Source organism: Falco biarmicus, chromosome 2 (genome assembly GCF_023638135.1).
Source record: "Falco biarmicus isolate bFalBia1 chromosome 2, bFalBia1.pri, whole genome shotgun sequence".
In the NCBI taxonomy this organism is placed as follows: Eukaryota; Metazoa; Chordata; class Aves; order Falconiformes; family Falconidae; genus Falco; species Falco biarmicus.
The window spans coordinates 122,502,387-122,525,580 of NC_079289.1; the positions used below are offsets into that span (position 1 = coordinate 122,502,387).

At 42.1% G+C, this 23,194-nt stretch overlaps 1 protein-coding gene and 1 non-coding gene across 3 annotated transcripts; both read right to left on the bottom strand.

Moving 5' to 3' along the window:
- Window positions 1-175: 175 nt before the first annotated feature.
- On the bottom strand, window positions 176-258 carry TRNAL-CAG (transfer RNA leucine (anticodon CAG)). The gene has a single exon. It is a non-coding gene; the product is annotated as a tRNA-Leu (tRNA).
- Window positions 259-2,624: 2,366 nt separating this feature from the next.
- Window positions 2,625-23,137, bottom strand: TTF2 (transcription termination factor 2). Of its 2 annotated transcripts, none has more exons than XM_056327810.1 (23): window positions 23,024-23,137; window positions 22,820-22,931; window positions 22,489-22,575; window positions 21,701-21,767; window positions 20,323-21,276; window positions 19,319-19,445; window positions 18,140-18,328; window positions 17,750-17,907; window positions 16,659-16,740; window positions 16,239-16,352; window positions 15,168-15,318; window positions 14,405-14,510; window positions 13,198-13,388; window positions 12,197-12,350; window positions 10,971-11,062; window positions 10,106-10,188; window positions 9,486-9,625; window positions 8,536-8,706; window positions 7,875-7,933; window positions 6,625-6,778; window positions 4,964-5,046; window positions 3,848-3,922; window positions 2,625-3,004 (listed from the first exon to the last, which is right to left on the bottom strand). In XM_056327810.1, the coding sequence occupies exons 1-23, from the start codon at window positions 23,049-23,051 to the stop codon at window positions 2,860-2,862; spliced, it is 3,522 nt and encodes a 1,173-aa protein (XP_056183785.1). In that variant the 5' UTR covers window positions 23,052-23,137; the 3' UTR covers window positions 2,625-2,859. The 2 variants fall into 2 exon arrangements, with proteins under 2 accessions (XP_056183785.1, XP_056183786.1); XM_056327811.1 differs by having other exon boundaries at window positions 22,816-22,931; window positions 23,024-23,119.
- Between the last annotated feature and the right edge of the window lie 57 nt (window positions 23,138-23,194).

Here is a 23,194-nt window from a genome sequence, read left to right on the forward strand (position 1 = left end):
ACTAACCGGGGATCACCCCGCGTGTCCCTGGTGCACCTTACCCCGCCGCTGGCCCACGGTCCGCGCTGCGGAACTGACGCCCGCTCCAACCACCGTGTCGACGGTCGACACGGCCCCACGGCTGTCCGGGCTCAAAACGGCGTCCTATTGATCGGCCGACAGGAAAAAAAGTAGTTGTCAGGAGTGGGATTCGAACCCACGCCTCCAGGGGAGACTGCGACCTGAACGCAGCGCCTTAGACCGCTCGGCCATCCTGACTGTTACAAGAGGTTGCCAGCCGGCCCCCTTGGATTCTACCGCAGAGCCGTCCCACTGCGTCTGCCCTGGACAGCATCTTTGCTCCCGACCCCCGAAGGCTAGAGCCGGCAGCAAGGGGACGCTCACAGTAGAGGGGGTGCAGCACAGCCTCCTGCGTTTGCTCCCACGTATGAACTGCCCCACACCAACACCACCCCCAAACGCCACTGGGCAGGGCCAGGCGCGGTTCTGTCCCATCCAGGGGAAGGGCCCTCGCGGCTGCAGGACACCACCCAGCCTCACAGGAGCGCAGCAGCCGCGGCAGCGCTCGTCCCTTAGCGCTGAGCCGGTAGCAGCGGGGTTTGCCCCGCTTTACTGCTATTGAGCCTGCAGAGGATTTCAGAGGCAAAGAGGCACTGCTTTTTGACAAAGGAGTGGAAAAAGAAGCCCTGGTCTTAAATAGCAAAGTTGTTTCTTTGTACCAGATCAAGGCCCTCATATTTCATATCACAGGAAGATGCGAATACCTTGTTACATACAGGCTAACATTAATTTACTGGTTTGATATATACATTTTTTGATATTTACATTTGAGAGACATACAGTTCCAAAGGTAAGGGTGCAAACCAAAGTGAAACCTCTTCCCACCCCAGGCCCCCAAAAGATTCCTTTAAAAATTTGACACTGAATAGTTTACCCTTTCCAAAGATGGTATCTAGAGGTACAATACCAGACCTTCATCACTCCTCTGAACTAAGCTGAATGTCACCTCATGGCCCATCAGTTATTTGAGTTTCCTAATAAAGGCTTAAGCTCTATATGAAGCTTTCTTCAGGAAAAATAGAAAAAAAATTAACGCCTCAGTAATACCCTGTACACCTAACAGTTACACTACATTGAGACTACAGTTACATTTAGCCAAAGGAATACATGCAGAACAAAGGGATAATGTGTCCAAGATTTGATTTAAATACACCTTAAATAGCAAAGCCTACTAGGCTAACAGTAGCTCCAAGGAAAGGGAGAGGAGCTCAAACCAGAGTGCATGTGAACTCCAGAGAAGAAACTATAACCCAAATTTGCTCATGTAAACATCCAAAATAACTTTGGAAAGTTAGTCCATGGCTTCCTGTTTTATGGAAGTAGACAAGGTTTTACAGGTTTTCCAGAAAACCAGTATAGCTCACTGCTTATTGCCTCACTATGTTCCCTAAACTGAGATTATGGTTACATTGCCCAAGTTGCAGAGCCTTCCTTGGTTCTGTGGGCTGCTCAAGACCCTTCCAACTGCAGTTGAATTTACAGGAGAGAATATATACACACAAAATACAAATTACTATTTTAGTGCCCCCCTAACCCTTGTATCTGTGCAATAAATTTGAATAACCCCACAGTTTTGCTTGCACACTATGCCAAAGCAGGTAAGGGAAATGACTAACACAGCTGCATCACACACTACCAGGACACTGCTGTACTAATGTGAACCACTGATCTGCAAATAGATCCCTCCCTTCACTGAAAAGGCTACCAAATGCTATATTATCTTATTCCATGAGGAAGGACCATTCAGGAACAAACATCTAGTTTCTTACCAGCACTCTAGCTTGCCGTGCTCTACCACTTAGTATTAGAAATAAATTCTTCAAAGGCCCTCATTTGGTATAGAACTTACGGGAACTGTGCCAAATCCCAGAGAAGTAATGCAATCAGTATGAAACCAGAATATGCAATGGATATGTCCAGACACACAGAGGAAGACTGAAGCAGGGAAGATGCACTACCAATTAAAAAAATTTGCCTAGAAACTTCACTCATCTGCACATACCACTTGCAATAGGAGAGAGAACACAAACCATTAATCAAGGACTTGCAACTCATCTACTATTAAAAAAATGGGAGCATCTTCTAAGGAAGAACAATCTACACATCAAAAGGTTCACACCAAGGAAGGCTTACACTATTTAATACTCTGGAGAAAAAAAAAAACCCAAACCCAAAACCCAAATACACAACACCACAACAATCAGAAATTTGGGTTCCGTTTCACAGGAACATAACAAATTACCTCCCTGCTTGAATAAATATTTTTAGCAGAGTAGAGAAGTGTTTCTTCCCTTATATCTAAGAAGTCCTCATAAGGAACAAAAGAGAAAAAAATCAAGTATTCCTAAATCCTTCCTTAATTTTATTACTTCTATTTTCTAAAATTTACACAGTCTTCTTACAGCATTGTGCTTATAGCTTTTTTTTTTTTTTCCCCACTTGCTTGATGCCCACTCAACCTCACTACTCAACCTCTGAACTTAGTTTCACTTGTTTATCTCCTGTCCTGAAGAGGAAAGTTTCCCAACTGAAAAGCATACACAGAAAACCAAGAAACAAGCAAGTGTTTGTTATTAGTATTTACTCAAAATTGTTTTATTAACCTTTGGATACACAATTCAATTTCAGCATTAAAACAAATTCCTGAAGTTGGTAACTTCTCCTCCTGGAAGAGTCACAAAAACGTAGTTATTTATTCAAAACAAATGAACCACTTTAAAACAGCAGTCCTTTGTCAAAGTCTGCACAAAGTTACTTGCAGGTATAAAATGACTTTCCATTGTGTATTGTAAAGGATAATTAGATGCCAAAGAGATTCCTGAGGTCAGCCAGAGTGAGCTTAGTGAAGACCTCCCCTTTGCCTGACAGCACCTGCTGAGCAAGAGCTTTCTTCCTCCTTTGGAGTTGCATGATCTTTTCTTCTACTGTTCCTTCACAGACAAACCTAAAAAACCAACCAAACAACAAAAATCCCTAAAAGACCACCACCACAAAACCAACCACAAAGCCACATCACCACAACTGCTAGGAAAAAGCATCAGTATTATACAAGCACTTCCCCAGTAGATTTCCAAAGACTTGTCTCACTTAAAAATTAACAGCCTATTATGTGACTGACAATCTATCTGTGCACAGAACACAGCAGTTTTAATATCCAGATATCATAACATTTCAAATAAAAGCCTGATGCGCTTTAGGCCTCAGCTGTGGTCATCTGAAGCAACAGTAATCCTGTGACAAAATCCTGCGATGATTGTTTGATAACTTATGGCACCCATTACACTAAAAACATCATACACAAAATAGTATTTTTGATTCCAGTTTCTTTGAGAGTTTGCTGTATGTTTACAATAACTAAGCTAACTTTTCAGTATTTACAGATGCTTTTCTGAAAGTGAAGTCTGTCACTTATTATTAGTGCTCCCCATGTTAGTGATGTTAGAAACATCCAGGCTTAGGGAGCACAGTGAAAAATCTCCACTCAGAAGAGAAATGGTTTGGCGCCCAGATTGTTCTCAGGAACAAACAGAACATTCCCACTAAACCACAGACTGAAAAACAATAAATCACTGCTAGCTATTGTGACAGCAACATGCAGGCAAGTGCCACACGGACCACACACAAAAAAATGTTTGTATCTGTGCCTAAATCCCAATGCCACCATCAGACCTTGTCTGTTCACCTAAAGCTAGGTACAAGCCTCAAACCAATGCCTTGTCTCACAAACTAAAGCCAGACAGTACATAAGCAGCAACAGCATCATTTACTGCTAAGGAAAAATCCTGACCTGTGTATCACAACATCCTTCCGCTGCCCTACTCGGTAAATGCGGTCACATGCCTGGTCCTCCAGAGCCGGATTCCTGCAAGGTGAAAAAAATCCCCATAAACAAAGCCACCCACACAAACATTTAAGGGTTTATGTCCAGGAATAATCAAAACATCGAAGCCTCTGCACCTATCCTGTTCTCTTTCTCTGTAGAACTAAATCTGCTCCCAGGTTACCTTAGGTTTACTAGCTTGATTACAAATATTCATCCTGACTGTATTTTCCTTTGCCCTTGGTAGAAGTATGCTACAACTCCACACAAAGTCAGCTGTACGCATTAGACCACTGTTACACATAGCCCTGTATTTCTACTCAGGGAAATCAGAGCTCCTCATGAGGAAAGAGGAGAGCAAAGCAGGAAGGCAAAATCCATTGAAAGAGGCCTTCACTCAATATTTACGTAAGAAATGGTTCTGTTAGACACAGAGGGAATACTTGGTGTAACTTCCATATTATAGAAACATTTCTTCTTAATGCTGCTACGCAGCAGCTGGTTTTGTACTGAAGCACATTAGTTTGCTTTGTAAGTTACCATGAGCAACATTTAATTTAAAAAAACCCCTGTGATTCTGACTTTGATGGGAGACAACATAAGTATTAGGACCTCATATGCACCATTTTCATAGCCCTGTAAAATCCCAAGGTACACTGGCTACACCTGATTATCAACTATGCTCAACACGATTTGTGTTTCAAGACAAATTAGCTGTATGCATTACTGTACCATTTTTATTCCTGTAAGATATTAAGACAGGGACTGCCAGGTGCCCAGTATCCTTTTATGATACAGACTGCATACTTGCTTCTTTGGATTGCTGTTACCCGCCTCCATTTTTTTTTTTTTTACCCCTACAGAACTGTATATCACGGTGGTGAGCACTGGATTGGCAAAGCAGAGTGCCTTGAAGTAAGGCTATAGTAAAAACACTTTTCCACAACTAACCATTAGCCCTTACTCTCAGCTAAACACTTCCCTCCTAACCCAGTTGTATCAGACATCAAAATACATGTGATAATAGAGCAAGCAGCACAACCTACATATCTCCTCAGTGATGGAACTTTTATTTCTCTTTACCAGTGCATGTCAAGGAGAAAGAGATTGTTTCCTCCAGTCAAGTTCAAGCCGATGCCTCCAGCCAGCAATGAAACCAACATCACCTTCAAAGGCCAAAAGAGAGTTAAGGAGCCTGTTTCCAGAAAAGTAATGCTTCATATACTCCACATATTCATTTGCACATATTTTTATTAGATGTGTATATTATGTATTTGGGAGCTTGCCAGATGTTACTTGATGAGGCACAGAAAACTGGACATGGAAGTTATGGCCCAGAGAGGCAAGCCTACCATCCCATATGCATTACACTGATACATTTTTACAGGCTAGAGAAAGGACTGGAAAGTTCAGACTATCTCCACATCCCACCCAAACGATCAACCTCTTTTGATCAAAGCCTGTTGCCAACAATGGGATCAATCAGCACCAACTCTAAGTTAACAATAACTATTACTTAAACACAGGCAAATGGACTGATATGGCCTCGTACTCCTTCCACTTTGTTTCCACATAACCTAGTAGTCAGAAAAGGATGAGTAGCTGGGGAGGAAGGGGGATATAAGCAGATCAATTTAGAGACTTCTTGTACAGCAGGAAAAGAACTCAATTAAGGACAGAGACACTTGATATATATATATATGTATTTCTCAGTTTCATGATAGGATACCTTAAAACCCTGATCTTGTTTAAGGGGTCAGCTATTCATATAGCTGGCAGAAGTCTTCCTTTAAGTTCAAAGCTAGAAGGAGAAATATACCTATTTTGTAGACAGCAGTTTGTTCGAGAAATCTCGCAAAGAAAACAAGCTGATGTAACACATTCGGCCCTTTCAGTCACAGATCCATCCTCAGATGAGACAGCCTGTCCCTGCCTCAATCACAGGAACAGTGTCCAGATGAAAGCATAATCACTATGAACAATTAATTTGGATGTCTTTAGTCACCTAGCAAGTTTCCTTCCCTTGGCCAAAATTTCAAGCTAGAAGCTATTTCCAAGAGCAGCCAACACACTGTAGTTCACCAGTGTTTAAAACACACACCCCTCCCGCCAAAACCCCAACAACTCAAAAGTGATACTCATCACATGAGGCCATCTTATTTTGGACATGTACAAAACCATGACTTGTCTTGCCCCAGTCCCAATCTTCCTATCTTTATACCATGGTGAGATATGTTCTTGTTTATTTCAGCCTCACTCAGATTCAACTGTCATCAGCTTTTCTCAGAAAGATCAGTCTTGTAAAAAGCATCTAACATGTTGGAAAACAGCAATAAAGTCTTACAGGCTACTTGGCAAACAGGTGATACTCAGAAAGAAACACCTTCCAATGCAGATGCATGAGCTGGAAACAAGCAACTTGCTCCAAGTAGAGCCAACTGCCCCCATATCTTCCATGCTACTGTCTGGCAACAACATCTTTGAGCACACCAAAGATTTGGACAGCCTTTGAAGTAGTTTTGAAGTCAGATGATCTCAATACAGAAAGTTAAGATCAAAAGGAGCTTTTTAGCAGCTGCTCCTGTCCATTATAATATGTACTTTTATACAGCTACCTCTTTCCCTGCTGATCTTGGCACCTAGAGGTCAAAATGAAAGTGGCACCAGTAAATGGAATCAGGAAGTCAGCTATCACAGCTGCTCATAGTAGCACTAATAACTGTTTTCCTGCCCTGACTGCATACCTGAGGCCCTTTGGGATTGTTATTGAACTCTTCTATCACATCCATTCTCTGTTTAGGATTGACAGAGCCATCCACTGTTGCATACTTCAGCCCTAGTTGCTGGAGGTGCACAGCCACAACTTTCAACAGACTCGTCCACTGAGAGACAACAACACTAGGGAGACAGAAAAGGGAGTTTAGAACAAGTTCTGTGTGTACTGTAGTAGTCTGGTTGTTGCAGCGTCTCACCCAAGAGAAGACAATGATTCAGGCACTCTTCCCCACTGCAAACTGGAGCAAAGTCCCTTCCCAATTCAGAAACAGATTCACCTGTAGGTGTAGTGGTAGAACCTGCTATGGAAGGCTAATATCCAATAAACTTTAGACAAATTAAGTCTATAACTTTCACCTCTGGTTTTGGTTTTTTACATCACCACCATCCAATCACAATTCTGATGTTTCTCTGCAAAGTGAATCAAATAGCAACACCAAACTTTGATTTCCCCCAGGCCTCTACCTCCCCACATTTATTGGATTAAACAGTTTGGGAGGCAATAATTTGTTTGCTAGCTTCTTGGTAGGGGACAAAATCAGTGTTGGTGTTCCCATTCTTATAGTGGGAATGGTCTTTGCAAGAGACTTTGGAAAAAATCTTTCTAAATTTGGTGCAACTCCAGAGTCACCCAAGAACAGGACTTCCCTTCCAACCCACCCCCAACACAACACAGATGTAACTACCTTGCAGCCATATACCTGTAAAATATTGTAGAATGCACCTACAAACAGAAACTCTGTAACACTGCCATCTGGTGCAGAGTGAAGAGAGAGAACTTGCACAATGAGAGCTGCAGGACTTCAGCAACACTGAAGTCCTCTGATCAACAGGTTCCTTTTTGCAAACAGGTTCAGTTTTAATCACTGCTTTGTTCCTCCACTTACTTTGGGTGGTGAGGTGGGTTGCAGAGCAGAGGGCAGATACTTCTCAGCACAACCAAATTATTTCCAGCTCTGGTTTTGGAGAAGAGAGGCCTCCTGGGCCTCAAGGCCTGACACTTGTCACACAACCCCTTACATTTACACTTGCCTACATCTTAAACTACATTTCTGTCTTCATTTTTTTCCCCCCTTTTCCTCAAAATCCACTTTCAACTACTGCAGTACTGCCACCATTTTGGAGTTTTGTATTCAATTATTTTAAACTATTTCTGCTGCTGTCAAGAGACATGCTTTTCTCAATCACTATGACTAAAGTAGAGGACATGCTTACCGACCTTTTCTGAGGCTCTGAGTGACTCAGAGTAGTTTTCAGTTCAGCCAGGAGGTGGGCTATCTGCGAGGGGGGGGAAGGAAAGAAAAAAAAAAAAGAAAAGGTTAGTCTGCTTGCTGTCATAACCCAGCTCATGCTTGAATATTCTTCATTAAAACAGGAAGTGATCAAACTAGCTCTTCAACTGGGATTTCTTCTGTGCTCAGACTTTCAAGATATTTAAGCAGTCATTGGTATAAGAACACTCCCACCATGGAAAACAGGGTTAAGAAATCAAATCATACAAGCATATTTTACAGATGTCAACCTTCCTGTGAGAAGCCAAATTATTGCCACCTCTCATCTTGCTGTCAACCTATTTCTTTTAACTCTTCACGAGCACCAGACACTCAGATGTACACTTCTCCCAGCTTCTGTGAATCCAGTGCTCAAGATTTTCACTGAGTTTCTCAGCAGCCAAGTTTCTCAGATTTATCAGAAGTACCCATCAACACCTGATAAGCTGGAGCCTTCACAGAAGGCCAATCTACTCCCTTGAATTAATCTAAATTGCCAACTTAACCTGGTCTGCAATTACCAGGTGTGACAGTTCATTTACAATTTAAAAGGCAAAGTGCTGAAATTCAAGCTTCTCAAAGAAGGTAAGGAAGACACAGTCAGAATACCTTGGTGCTCTCCCTGGTGATTTCAAAGATATCAGTTTTAAAAGCTGTGCCATTGAGGTAGACTGTTGATTTGGAATCAGGAGTCTGGAGCTCAGACAGGGTCAAAGCACTAAGTTGTTCCTCAATGGGGAGGGAAAGGCCTTCACTGTTCAAGTCAACTTGGTCCAGGGCCTGTGGGAAAGCAAGCAATGAAATAAGGGATCACAGTCAAGCCTGAGATCAAGTTCAGTACTGATCTGCAGTCTCCACAATGTCTGCTGAGGATAGTGGGTTTGAAGGAAGCTATGCTATATAAGACAGAACAATTAAAAGAAACACTACTGGGTCAGACCAACAGTCCCTTTGGCCCCTTATTCTGCCCCAGGAAGGGGCAGTGTAGGGAAAGTATGTGAGGTCAGCCATTTTCTGTAGTTCAGTCTCCTCAGATCACCCCTGCCGCTGCATTTAACAATTGCTGGATTAAAGATGTTAGAAGATAGATCCTTGCCTGTTCCCTTAGTATCTGGACAGCTGCTTTACATGACAAGAGCAAAAAATGCATGCAAGATCAGTCTACCTCAGGCAAGGCAGCTTCAATCAAGGCACTTAGAGCTCTCCAACACATAGGCCTTTGAAACAGACTACACTTATGGACCTGTGTACTTTTTAATACTAGGTTAAGATCAAGACAACTTCCCTGCCATTACATTTTGTGATTTATTTTTTTTAATCTGAATAAAAATATTTCCAGAGACACAGCTGCCCACACAGGTCATGCTGGGGAGCTCTTCAGTAGGAAGTATGCCCATCTAAAACCTCTTGGACTACAAGACACAGTCCTAGAAATGGCTCAGTTCACACACCCCTAGTTAAAAGAGATACAAGGATGCTACAAGGTCTGCTAACTTACACAAACCCTGTTAAAAAATCCCCATAAGAAGCCCCACACCACAACAATATAACGCAATTACCACTTTCAGTAAGGAGAGATGGCAGCAGCACTGACGGAGCCTCAATAGCATTGACAAGACATGGACAGTACTTGGGACCTGGGAGGCACTTTGGGAACCTGCTAGAAATTCCTTTTGACTGACCCCAAACTCTTGTGCAACTGCCAAGGAAGACAAAACATCACAAGCTTTTGGAGCTATTTCCACACACTGCCCAGCCACCTCAGCAAGAGTATCATCCATAAGAGACAAGAACCAACAGGCAAGCACATACCTATTTTAACATAGGAACCCATCAAACTCCACTTGAAATAAAAAAAAGAAAACCAACCAAGAAACCCCAACACCACAAATCAGAGTACCACATACCTCAAATAATAGTGCCATCTCTTCTCAGATTAATTGGACCTTTATTTCAGAAGAGAATTTTAGACCCAGGGAGGTTAAGAGATTTGCCCAGAGCCAAAACAGTGAGAATAGACTTTTTGAATACTATGGTAGGATTTCTTAGTAAGATCAGGTAGGCATTTTCCAAAGAATTTCTAAGTCCTGACCCCATATGGCCAGGTGTATTCCCTCTCCTTAACTGTGCACTTAAGAGTCACTTCTACAGATGTTTTCAGGGGAGGGTGTACTCAAACCTCTCTCAAATGGGTTACTACCCGCATACTCTCTGCCTTCATTTTTCTGCTCTTGTCTCTTTAGGTAGGATTGTAGTGTTGACCTGGGAAAAACAAGACAAAGACTGTGGGATTTACAGCAGGAAAAAAGGCAAAAGGGACCTAAGCTTAACAAGCAAGCTGATGATGCATTAAGGTAAGGAAGGTTTCATTAATCATTTAGTCACAAAATTATCACCAACACCCCCCCCACCCCCAGGTTTTGTTTGACTTGAATATGATCAAAACCAAGATCCATTTTGGAAAACACAAGAGGAACCAAGTCTGCTTACTGGAATACCTTGAGTGTAATAGGAGCCAGGGCCCAATGGACAACATTCTTCATAACAAAAGGACATCTTTAAATGTATATTTAAAAGAAAGGAAGTCTCTTTACAGCAAGAATGTTGAAAGAGACCCTAGGAGAACACAAAGTGACACCACCTTGCATTACAGCCATCTGTAGAGACCAGCATAATTTCTGATTGTACAAGTATCACAGGGCAAAAGAGATGATTTTCTCCTTTTCAGATGCTGGCACATCATCATTTAAGAACTACTGCAGCAATTCCAGGTCTCTGGAGTCTTGAAATAAGTTAGATTAACTATAATGGTAGAATGCAAAGCTCATACAAGGCATGAACTTATGGCAGAAAATAAATGAACCTGTTTCAATTATTACCAGAACAAGCAATGTATTTTCAAACATGCTTGACAAAGGAAGGAAAAAACCAAAACAAACAGGAATTTGTCTAAAGGCTCTTCGCATTTAAAGTGGACTTCCTGAGTTTTCACAGCAGTTAAGAAACAAACCCACAGAATACCCTATCTCTACCCACATTCATACCTGGATCTTGCAAAGAGCACATTATACACAGACTGCTCCTCTGCTGAAAGTTTTAATTGATGGAGCTGTGTGCTACGTTGGGGCAGAGATACCTAAAGTAAAAAAGCCATACAGGATCAGATGTATATAGTGCAAAAATCCTACACAGCAAACACCAGCATTCCAAGATTTAAGACAGTATTCTAAGTCTCAGCAGATAGCTGTTTATTCATTAAAGTTTTTATTTGTATTAATGCAACTACAGCACAACATAGATGCTCTCAGAACTCCAAGTAGCCTGGTTAACACTCTAGATAAAAGCCTTTATTCCAAATCATCTGGTAACAAAAGGCATGAGTAACCACATAACTCCCATGGAGGGATTAATTTATGTGGATAACTGGCTAGCTGAAAAGGGTCACATAGACATAGTCCAGCTGGCTAGACAAAAATGCACATCGCTCTCAGCTTATCTGAAGTAAAGCAAAAATACACTGTCTTTGGCTGTTCTTGTTACACAATAACAGGAAGATTTCGGTGGGAAAAGAATGTTGCAGGTGGGAACAGATAACTACAGAAGAGAAACTAGGGGCAGGCTTGGTATTTAGGCAACTAACCAACAATGAGCTTAACTTTTGTAATATGTATGAGCTAATTATAACAAGGCATAAAAGGTGACTGTAAGGTTCAATAAACGAAGTCTGCTGATCACTCATATTGAGTAACTGTGTCTTCCCTCCATCGCGACAAATTTATTACATTGTAAAAGGAGCCTTCTCAGTTCCATAATAAAAAAAATAATAATCAGACAGTATATCAAAGTTACACCTTTTAAAGGTTTACAGACACACCAATGACTGACCTAATACCCAGTTTAACAGACCACTTTTAAGGAGTAATGCTGAAAGCATGCACCAAATCCACCTGCCACGCAGCTGCTCTAATTCTTAGATATCTAGGCTAGCTCAGAGACCTAGGCTAACTTTGTACAGAGTGGGCATCTACTTGCAATTACTTGATGTATTCTTGTCTGCAAGTGATTTATAACTAGAAGTTTTAGTTATTCTGCTTATTTCTGCTTTCTGGATAAAGAGTTAAAGCATCCCACAGACATTTGCTCCTTTTTCTCAAGAGATTGCAGTAGACAGGAAAGCCTGCCCATTAACAAGTTTACATGTATAAATAGCTAACTGGCAGCTACAAGGAAAACTGAGTAATTGTCTAGCTGTGGAGGGTGAAGTTCTTACCAAGGGCTTGCCTGCTGAATCCAGCTGGTCCTTAGTTCTCCGTAATAATAGGCTCCTGGTTAAGAGGCTTAGCCTCTCTCCTCCCTTCTTTGTGTTATTATCCACCTGGTACTTCCACACTCTGTATTCATCAAAAGGAGAGCAACGCAGAAACCTAAGACAGGAAGGAAGGAGACTTCATACCAAGAGAAGTAGAGTTCTTCAGTTACTATTGAGTGACCAGAACTATAGTTCTTTCGATCCAAACAAACCACTTCCAAATGCCATAACTGCTAGGAGCAATAAAACACTTCCAGTGTAATGGGACTGATAACTTTTTTTGCTCAAAAGTCTTTGCACTACTAACTCTGTAAAAGTGTCTTTCTGATACTGTACCCATCTATCTCCCTTAGCTCATTATGTCTCAAGCATCACCAGCAAATGAAGGATATCAAAATGCAGAGGCACTTGCAAAAAAGCATATTAATTTTTTCAAAATACCATAGCTCTTACTTGAAAATTAATTTCAGTTATCCAAAATTAATTTCAAATGCAAGTTCTCTCTGGTTCAACAACACCCTTCATAATTTCCCTCCCCCCTCAGCAACGAAGAACAGAGTTTAACTGGTTTATTAGTTGTTTAGAGAAGCCAAAGTTTTCACCCTTTCCTTCATTGCTCTTGTCACACAACACTCTAATAAGATCCTCCCAGTCTGCCCTGGTAGGAACAAGGATTATCACACAGACCTTGCATTCATTAAAATTGATCTTCTGATCTCCTATGTCTCCAAGAGGAATTTGACAAGATCAATTTCTATGGAAGCTAGACACAACACGCAACAGCAGACACATGGTCAGTCTTACATAATGCCTCAGCCACGGCCTTTGCAATCCAGTGCCTGAAGTGTTAATATAACTAGTCTCACTACCCCACATGTCTTAGCTTTGGCACATCATCAGTCATCAGCAAAGAATTACTGGAAATGGAGCCCTGTCCACATGTTTACATGCAGCCAGCTCACCTCAGGAGAGAGTACATGTCCAGTAAGTTGTTCTGTATCGGTGTCCCTGTAACAGCCCATCTGGCACTGGCCCTCAGTTTGCACACAGCTGCAGAGGTTTGAACCTTTGGGTTTTTAATATTGTGAGCTTCATCCAATATAACTCGAGCCCAGGCTATCCTGAGCAGAGGGGAACAGGGAGATGATCCACTCTGAAAGAAGCAGCAGACTATAACTCAGAGCAATAGCCTTGCCAAGCTCTCTAAAAAGCTAGAAGAGAACATATTTCTCTGGCAGGAAGCCTTTTCCTGACATTAGCTGGCAGTAATCTGAGCTCTGTCATGTAGGAGATACTCTAAGAAAAAAAAAAAAAGCACCTCTTCAAAACTTCCATGAAGGTTTATAAACTGAAGTACTTATTTGCCTGTTCTTAACAATATCTAATATTTTGCTGTTTTGCTTGCTTTTAATGTTCTATCACCTTTTTGCTCCCAAAAGGCATTTCACATCAGTAATATTTTGCTGGGCCAGCACAAAGGACCACGTAATTCTTCTGATCTCCCTACAGTTTTACAGATGCCACCCTTGAAGTTTCAGGAAATCCAAAGGCCCGTTTTGCTTTGAGAGCTACACTTAGATCTGTACATAGAGGTAGGAGACAATATCCACCAGCAAAAGGCTTCCTCTATACTGCGTAGCCAAGTTCAGTTAGCATTCAGCAATCCCTTTTATTTTCATAGCATAGAAAATAGTTTCTTCAAGAGCACGGCATGTAACCTCCCTCAGTCTCAGTTCAGACTGAGAACTGAATCAGTGCCAGAGTACAACAGGCTTCTGTTAAAGTGGTATTAGTGTTTCAAGTGGCAAGGAATACCTAACAGGAGATTCTAGTGTTCCTTCACAGTCCCACTCAAAAGCAAAAGCATGAGATTCACCATTGTGCTCTTAAAATTAAGACATTTCAACTGTATTCAATGTATGTATTCTGTATTACTACAGAACACATTTATTGTTAATATTTCTCTTCACTGTCTTTCTGCACTTCACAGCACTTTCTCTCATTGCTGTATTTTTACTGTGCAAACTCAGAGGACTTAAGGGGGGGGGGCAGAGAATCAACCTGTTGCTCACTATAGCATACATAAGGTACTACTTGAAACAATAATGGCTTGCAGCACCTCAGAACAAAACATTAAGGCAATCCTCTATCAACAACATGGCTTCTCACCCCCACATCATGGTCCTCAGCAGGGACTTCCCACTCCTCTTTGCTTGTGGGAACCTCCTTGGAGAGAAGACTGTAGGTTGTGACAACAACATCATATTCAGAGAGCCTACATAAAGGGAAAGTAGTAATCAGGAGCAAGAACAAACGAGGAATTCATTTTGTAAGACCAACAAAATGGACACTGAAGGTTTAACAAGACAGTTCTACAAGAGCTGAAATGCAGTTTTACAGCAAACTGAGCTTCACATCAGTCAAACAGGAGGACACATTGTCCTCATTTTACAGATAGTGGAAGTAGACACAGCAAGTTTAAGACTACAGTAAAAGCCAGTGGTACAGAATGTACACTGCACAAGATGAACCCTACTTAGAATATGGCACCTGGAAATACTGCTCAGCACGGCCTAAAGTGGTATAGAAATATTTTGATCTAAACATGGCTGGGGTTTTTTTTTTAGCAGCTGTACAAAGCACAAGCATGAAAGAAACTACCACTGAAACTCTGCAAGAGATGTTGTAGAGAATATACACCTTTTTTGTTACCAGGAACAGCAACAGCCTGCACCAGAACCACTCAGCATGGGTACACGCCATAAATGTTTTGCTATATGCACCTCAACAGCAGCCTGACCTTCCAGATCCTCCATTTCCATACTTCAGGTTTTTCAATCGTTCTACAGCCACCGAATTTCTACTGGTATACACAACCTCTCATTAAGTACTGTTTTACTTTACTTGGTCATATTTATGATTTAGCACTTACACATCTGCCTGTTTGTATCTGATTGGCCCATGGTACAAATAGACCCTCAGCTTGCCACAGCCCACATGTTTGTCAATCTCTTTCTTCCAGTGATGGATCAAGGATGCAGGACAAATTATTAAAGTGCTGCAGGAAGGGACAACAGTAGAATCTGCAGGGAAACATTGCACACAGGTTTCAATGTCTTCATATTTGACTACGAAGACAGTAGTTTTGGAAACTCATAACAATTAAGAAGACCAGTTCACTTGTCCTGTGAGCATAGTTTGTGAAGCAGGTATCTCTACTTTGCACTCTTGAGGACTGTTATTTCTGGGTGGAAAAAGCCTACTTAAACACTAATGCATCACCTCCTATCCACTCAGAAGTATGCTACATATCCGTGCACTTCCTTTGGATAAGCTGAAAGGTTAGAATTCAGGAACTAACCCTGATCTCTCCTGAGAATACAATACAAAATGCATTCATTCTTGTTCTAGAAACTGAAATGCTCCCATTTTGAACAACACTGGAAAAAAACAGTAAACTTGGTAAGACAGAAAAAAAGTAGTTCAACCAGTTCCAAGAGGATGGAGACAGTAACAGGTTGTGGACACAGAAACAATACTCCTTAGAAATGTGAACATCCCTTATCTCTATGGATAAGATAGAAGTAATTGTACGGGGGGAAAAGAAAAAAAAAAAAATCAGTAACAGGGAGGTGAGTAGTAACTAATTTAAGTCCTTTTGCTATGAGAACTATGCATATGTTGAAAATAACTACGAAACTTTTTTCAAAACAGCATATGTTAGCTTTAACTAGTTCAGGAAACTAATCAAACAAAAAGCCCCAAACAGTATAAATTAATGAGTGGGGAAATTCTAAACATCCAATGAAAGAGCAAATGACACTGATCAAGAGAAAGGCCTTGCAAGGGAGTGCAGTAAACCTTAAGCCCAGTGGAATTTTCCTACAGAAGGGAAATGAGCACACAGAGCCTGTTTATGAGCCATTAACCTATAACACTTTAGGCATTTCAAATGCCGCCTGCATCACAATGTATGTACTGTATGATGGAAACATTTCTGTACCATTTCTGGATAGCCATATTTTTAACATCTCCTTTTTCTTCTCTGTCTTCAGCTGCTTCTGGGCCAGAATGAGAGCAATCATTGTTAGAGTCTTCCCCAAGCCCATGTCATCCGCTGGAAAGACACACAGAAGCTGTGATGGTCTGCAGAAATGAGCCCCCCTAGCTGAGATGCACACAGAGGTACATACCACAACATAAATTGCCTGAAGAACCCAGGAAATAAAAATGTGCCTGACAATTTCAGGATATTATTTAATAATGGCTAAATAGCTGCAATTGGTGGTCAAGGGCCACAGAGAAACAAGGCCTTTTGACACACCTACAAAATAACTGGTTATTAGCCTCCAATAACAGTTGTGCTAAACTGTTGCTGCCATGAATCTGCCCCCAAAATCCACTTTCCTGTTCTGTTGCTTACCCAGAATCCCTCCACATGGCCTCTGACTCTCTCTCCAGAGTAGCCATGCGAGCGCCTGTTTTTGGTGCAGCAGCAATGGAACCTGAAAGGGCAAGACAAAGGATTTTAAGGAACCTCCTTGTGAAGTTCAGACACTTCTGTTTCCTCTACCAAATTATCCAGGTGAACTGTCCTACAATCCTACTAAAAAGGAGTTTGCCTACCTGTTCTTTTCCCACATGGAGGGGGATACCCAAGATAAGCAACTACTGGAGACAGGAGGTCAGCAGTACCATAGATCAGTCTTGCTGATGCTTTATAGACAAACCAACCTAGCACCTCACCATGCTCTAAAAGCATGTAAAGGCAGCTCATTCAGGTGGAAAAGCCAAAGTGCACCCTGTTCACAATAGGCATCACTATCAAGGAAAGGGATTGAGAACACTTCCCCTTTTCTCACCAAGCCTAAGACACCTACAGACTCTTAAAATTAAGACAGGAAGAGGGACTGCACACTGTCATCAAACATGAAGTGACCTTCCCCAGCCTGAAAAGGTCCCAAGAGGATCTGACAAGTGATACAACCTATATACAACAACACGCCATCTTGTGGAGGCATACGCCTTCCAATACCTTGCATGTAGCCTCAACTATGGGTTTTGCACCACCCAACAGAGGTGCTCTTTGGCAGATCAGAACAGACTACTCTGGAGTCTGCTGGGTTGCATGAACTCAATCATCTGCAACACGTCTTTCAAAGACTATTTCTTATAGCTTACTGGGAGACAGAACAATGAGAAGGTTCTCAGTCTGTTTCTCACCAAACACCTGCCTATTCTGCCAGTCACGTACAAACCAATGGTTGTGGGTTAGTTGCTTTGAGGCACTACTACTACTACATTCAAGCCTTAAATATTCTGAAGACACCACAGCAGGAGGGTAGAACATCAGTATTAGCAATCTGAAGCAACTGTAATGGATGGAGAGTGTCTCCTTCCAGCAGGATGAAAACTGAAATACTTAAAAATGTGAAAAGGTCGGATGCTCCAGGGTATCACCCAGATGCTACACTTCATTCATCAGCATGACATCCTCCATCCTTGCCAACTCACCTTCAATCCAGAGGGATCTTCAGTGGTTGTCTGCTTTGTCGGACAGGATTCTAGAGATTTGTGAAGATGATTAATCGCCTCACTTGTGGCACTGTGTACAGCCCCAGTTCGGTCTTCTGTCTGTCTTCCTCCATATAGATTCTGCACACCAGATTTCACTGGAAAGATACAGTATTATGCATGAGATGTGTTTACAAAACTAACTTTCCCAAGCAGACCTTTCATCTCAGAGACTGATCTCAGTGACTCCAGATGCCTGGGTGGCAGTACACAGCTCACAGTAACAAAAAAGGTTCAGTACTCTTATCCTTATCCACAATTTGCAGGATTACCTCAGAAGTAGTTCTCACCACTGTTCTCTTTAATGAAAATAAGTCCTTCTGTACTTACTTCCAAAACTGTGGCCATAATATTCACTGGAACCCAAAGCAGCAGCAGCAGGGTAACTGTGTGAGTCTGAAGAGGTCCTTGCTGTAGGATCCTGGAGTAGTAGTGGTGTTACCAACTTTGTACCACATGCCCTGGCAAATGGGTTAGGCATAGATTCCTCATGGCAGCCACTGCTTGTGCCATCCTCCCCTTAAGAAGGAAAAAAAAAAAAAAAAAAAAAGCAGGCTAAACAGGTTGCACAATGGACCTTAGAGCCTTGCATTACAGCCCAGAGAAGGGCCCTCACTTTGCTCAATAAGTAGTTTATAACAACACAGTGAACTTTGCAACCATGATCAGGTTAGTTCTAACACAAGGTCAGTCCTGCACACTGCTCCCAGAGGATTTATCACTTTCAAAACGTTGACAAGAAGGATGTCTTTAATTTCAAAAAACTATCAAAACATCCAAGAACAAATGGGTTAAAAACTAGCGAGCTTTTCTCTCCTTCCTGGAAAAGTCCGCCTTGCTTAAAACCAGATATAAGACATTGGGACTGCTTGTTGTGTAGTGGTCTGTGAGTTATTGCTTCCTTGCTAGAGATCTTCCATTTCCAGAGTTGTCAAACTGCATCTTTTCATCAACACAATTGGTATTATGATCACAAAGTAACTCTCCAGTTGAGGTGATTGTACAGGTAACTCAAAACTCCTCTCTTCCACAGGTGATTAATACTAGTTAATAGAATTAGGAAATCGCTTTACAGGAATAGCACTCTGGAAGCTGCTTATCTTTTATCTGGTAACTGAAACCTTCAGACACAGTAGCCAAAACATGCATAAGCAGTATTGTTCCACATTGCAAAGAGGAAGTTAACACTTCACTGGCAAGTTCTTAGATAGACACCTGCCTCAATCATGTAGCCAAAGCTGGAAACAGAACTAGTCCTGGGTCCTCACTACGGGAGGAAACTCTCTCGGGAAGCCAACACTCTTCATAGAAAACATTCCGAGTTACTCAGTTCATCCTCTCCCAGACACAGATTTTGCAACTAACAATTTTCATCCTCAGTGAATCTAAACAGACAAACTTCACATAGACCACATAACATATAACTATATGCTATACTTCCTCAATATTAACAACTACAGTACCAGAAACTGTTTTGCAAAGTTCTGAGGCAAAAACATTTGTCCCTACCTTTTTCAGCAGTATCTGCTGTTGAAACATTAAGAGCACCAAGTGCAGCTTCCAAATCCTGCACTTGCTTTAATAACCGTTCCCCTTTATCTGGCAGCAGCTGCACATTCACTGTAGCCAATGTACTCTGCAAGAACAAAATAGAGTCCAAACCCAGAGTGTGCTTACCAAGCCCTCTGCCAACAGAGAACAATCAGGTCAGAAGTTTTAAAACACTAATCTTAAGTCATAGTAATTTGTATTTTGATACAATCTCCAAAAGCATGTAAGAGTTATTCAGTGTGATTAAATAGTCTTTTAACAGAAAATGAACTAAACAGTGTACTTTAGAGGAGATGGAAAGATGCAGAGTCTCCCCCTTTTTATGAAACAGGATGAACAGGTACTTGAAAAATCTTGACATCTCAGATCTCACAACATTCAACTTATTTGCACATTTCTTTCCATACTAGCAGGAATAGCAGTTTGTTTATTTTGAGGTTCTGTTCTGAGCTCTAGGCAAATGGTCTTTTATAATAAAACCTATGGAACATAGTTATCGGCAGTTATCAAAAAAAGGAAAGAGGCAGATAGTTTATTTCATGTCAAGTGTGAGCTTTCATGGCTAGATCACTCTTACTCCACAAGGCCAAGACACACCACCAGAAAGAGCCACGTTACTTAAAGTTAAGCTGGCTGTGCACTGCTCCACCTTATGCAAATTACTTGCTGTGCAAAAGATAGACACAACCTTAGGCAGGTAGAAACTGAGCAGCCCCAGATGCAGAAGGCTGTATTACCTTAGGTGTGATTGTCTCACATGTGGCTTAAAACAACTAGCCTGTGCCTAGGCCAAATTCCCTCCCTTGCCCCATCTTCCTAAACCATCAAAAGATTTCTGAGTTTCTGCTGTGAGGGAATACCAGACCCTGATGCTTATCATGAGTAAAGGGAAGTCCCCCTGAACATAGAACACCCACCCACCCCACCCCCACCCAAAACCCCCAAACCATGCAATAAGTTACCTTCTTCTGCTTCAACTGGACTACAAGATGGTTGTGAAAAGCTTTATGGTCCTGGGGTCCTTCCACGTGATGTGATACTGCAACTCCTGCTAAAGATGTCTGCTGCATACTCTTCCCTAAAGGAATGTGTCTTGACTGCAAATCCTCAACTGATTTATCAGGTTTACTTTTACTAAATGAGGAGTAAACAAATCTTAATTCATCACTGTCACCACCAGAGACTTCATCAACAGACTGTCCCAGCCCTAGTCTGATTTGCATCTTGGGCAGCACTGTCTCTGCTCCTCCCTTCAGGGCAGCATGTTGGAACACCAACTGTGGTACTGCTGGGGTAATCTCATTGTCTTTAGACATTGGCTTCATTTCACCATTCTTCTTATCAATGTATTCTTTCTCTCTGGTTTCTTTATCCCCACAGCTTAAGCTTTTCTCCCCGCACTGCTCCTGCTCTGGAGGCTTGGTACTTGCACTTTGCTTTCTAAGGCTTAGTGGAAAGAACTTTGATCTCCCACCTGACTCCTTATCTGCACACTCTGAAGACTTCTTAGATTCCCTGCCACTGCCACCATGTATCTCTTCCTCCCAAAGGGTGTTTTTCCCTTGCTCAGTCTCAAAAAGGCAGAGTTTAGATTTAAAGACTATGCTCTCAAGTTCCAGATCACTCTTATTTTCCATGGACTGCTTATCTTTAGTTTTCAACCCTTCTAGAAGTTCTTTCTCTATGGAGGAATCAGAAATTGATTTCTTTTCTTTATATGACACCAGCATGCTCTCTTTCTCCGCTTTTACTCCTTTTGCTTCACTTTCCTCTCTGTTTCCTTGCTTAACTTGATTGCAGCATGATGGTTCATCATTTTTGTCTATCACTTTGAATGGATTTCTTTGGCTACTAAAGAGAGGTGTTGTGTTGGACTGGGATTCTAAGGCTTCTGATGCTTTGGTAGCTTTTGGATCCTGCAATATATACAAGCGAGTAAATGCTAACATTCCAATTATTAAAGCCTACTAACAATACATACAACCTCATCGTTTCTAAAGCAAGACTTCATTCTCTACAAATATCATCTTTCCTGTCATTTTAACAGGATCAGCATAAACACTTTACAATGAAAACAAACCAGAACTGCTGTGTTTCTGCTTTGCCATTTCTGTGGGTTTTTTGGGATCAAGTCCCAACATTGTCATCCTCAAGAAAAGAGGACAGCCAGAGATCAAGTTTCTTTTAAGACTTGAGAACAGTGATTGCATCATACAATTCAGGAATAAGAGAAGCCTCACCTGGAGGACAGCTAAGCAGCCTCAGAGGTGATTACAGTATACAGAATGAGAAGTCATGCTGGAATAAGCTGATAAGGTAATACAAATTAAACATTCATACCTGCCATGGGATACTTCCACACCATTTCTTCCCATTCAACTTACTTTTAAGGCATCGGTAAAACAACCTACCAATGAATAAAATAAGATCAGAACTGCATGAGCAAGTACAGGAACTCTTAAGCATTCTTTAAAAAGTATTTGCACCAAAAACATCATAACAAGTTTTCTTGACCTGTACTTTATATCCAGACTTCTGCCTAACAAAAGGCTACAAGCACTGCCAACAAAGCTTTTTACAAAAGCATTGTTCTTCGGATAGAGATTCCTAGGTCTTTGAGTTGTTCATTTTTTAATTTTAGCAATAAAAGCCAACCTGCTTGGTCAAAAATATTGTCCATGTTCAAAGCCTCAGAAGTGTCCTATGATTTCAGTGTGTAAGGAAACAGCTATTCTTTTAGTTACATCACCTCACCTTTGAGCACCTTAGGAGCAGAAAGACTTCGGATGCAATCTTTTTTGAAACTCACAGCCAACCAGGACTGCTGCAAGAACTTCAGAGTTAATACTGGTGAATTTGACACAACTATCGTGAGACCTGGATGAGTCCTGCCACTAAGCCACATTCAATTCTGTTAAAAACAAACATTATAACTTCCACTTTGGTTTATGCTATTGACTATAATTGCTAATAAAAATAGCAAATATTCTGAAAGAGACCAAGTGAAGCCCCCAAGGCTAGATAAGTCTCTTCAATTCTAGAAGGAATCGGCAAGTCAGCCACCATCAAAAAATTTCCAGTGTTCAAACCTGCACAGCAAACCTTTGTTTCCACTTTGAGAAACTTACTGGTACTCATCTCCACCCTTCTGCTGAACCAGGGCTTGCAACTCCACCATGCACCCCTCATGGATCAAGCAGTGAGAGGCAGGAACGCTGGCAAGAGCAAAGGAAGGGAAAAGGGCAATAAAGACGGGACAGGCAGGCCAAGGAACACCGACAGCTACAAACAACTACCTGGGACAAAACTCTTACAGAGCCTGCTCAAACTCGAGCGACTAAGAACATGAGACTACGACTACAGCCACAGCACCAGGCTTCCCCCAGAACAGCCGTGCGCGCGTGCCCATGCCCCTGCCCCCCACCGGGGAGGAGCCCCGGCCCCCGGCCCTTCACCTACTGCGCCGGGAGGACGAAGCCGCAGGGCGTAGGGCCCCGCACTCCGCACACATAGAAGCTCTTTCCCTGGTTGGGGCCATCGCGGACGCCCGTCTTCAGGAGGCAGAGGGACCCTGCAGCGCGGAGAAGAGCAGAACGGGTGAGAGACCGGGTGAGAGACCGGGTGAGAGACCGGGTGAGAGACCGAGACCGAGACCCGTCTCACCGTGCTCTGCGCACCACTCGGCCTCCATAACCGAGCAACAGCCGCCACGCGCGCTTTTGGAATCACCCAATCCCACCCAGTGCCTGCAGACTGTCCAATCAGAACGGGGCAAGGGGCGACGGTGGAGCCAATTGCAGCTGCACTGTGAGCTCTCTATTTCCCGCCCCCGCC

Coding starts and splice junctions, on each gene's coding strand:
- TTF2 (XM_056327810.1), bottom strand. CDS start 23,051: ATGGAGGCCGAGTGGTGCGCAGAGCACG. Junction 16,741..17,749: donor AAGATCCCTCTGGATTGAAG/GTGAGTTGGCAA, acceptor TTGCCCTTTCAG/GTTCCATTGCTGCTGCACCA. Junction 11,063..12,196: donor ATTCAGCAGGCAAGCCCTTG/GTAAGAACTTCA, acceptor TTTTTACTTTAG/GTATCTCTGCCCCAACGTAG.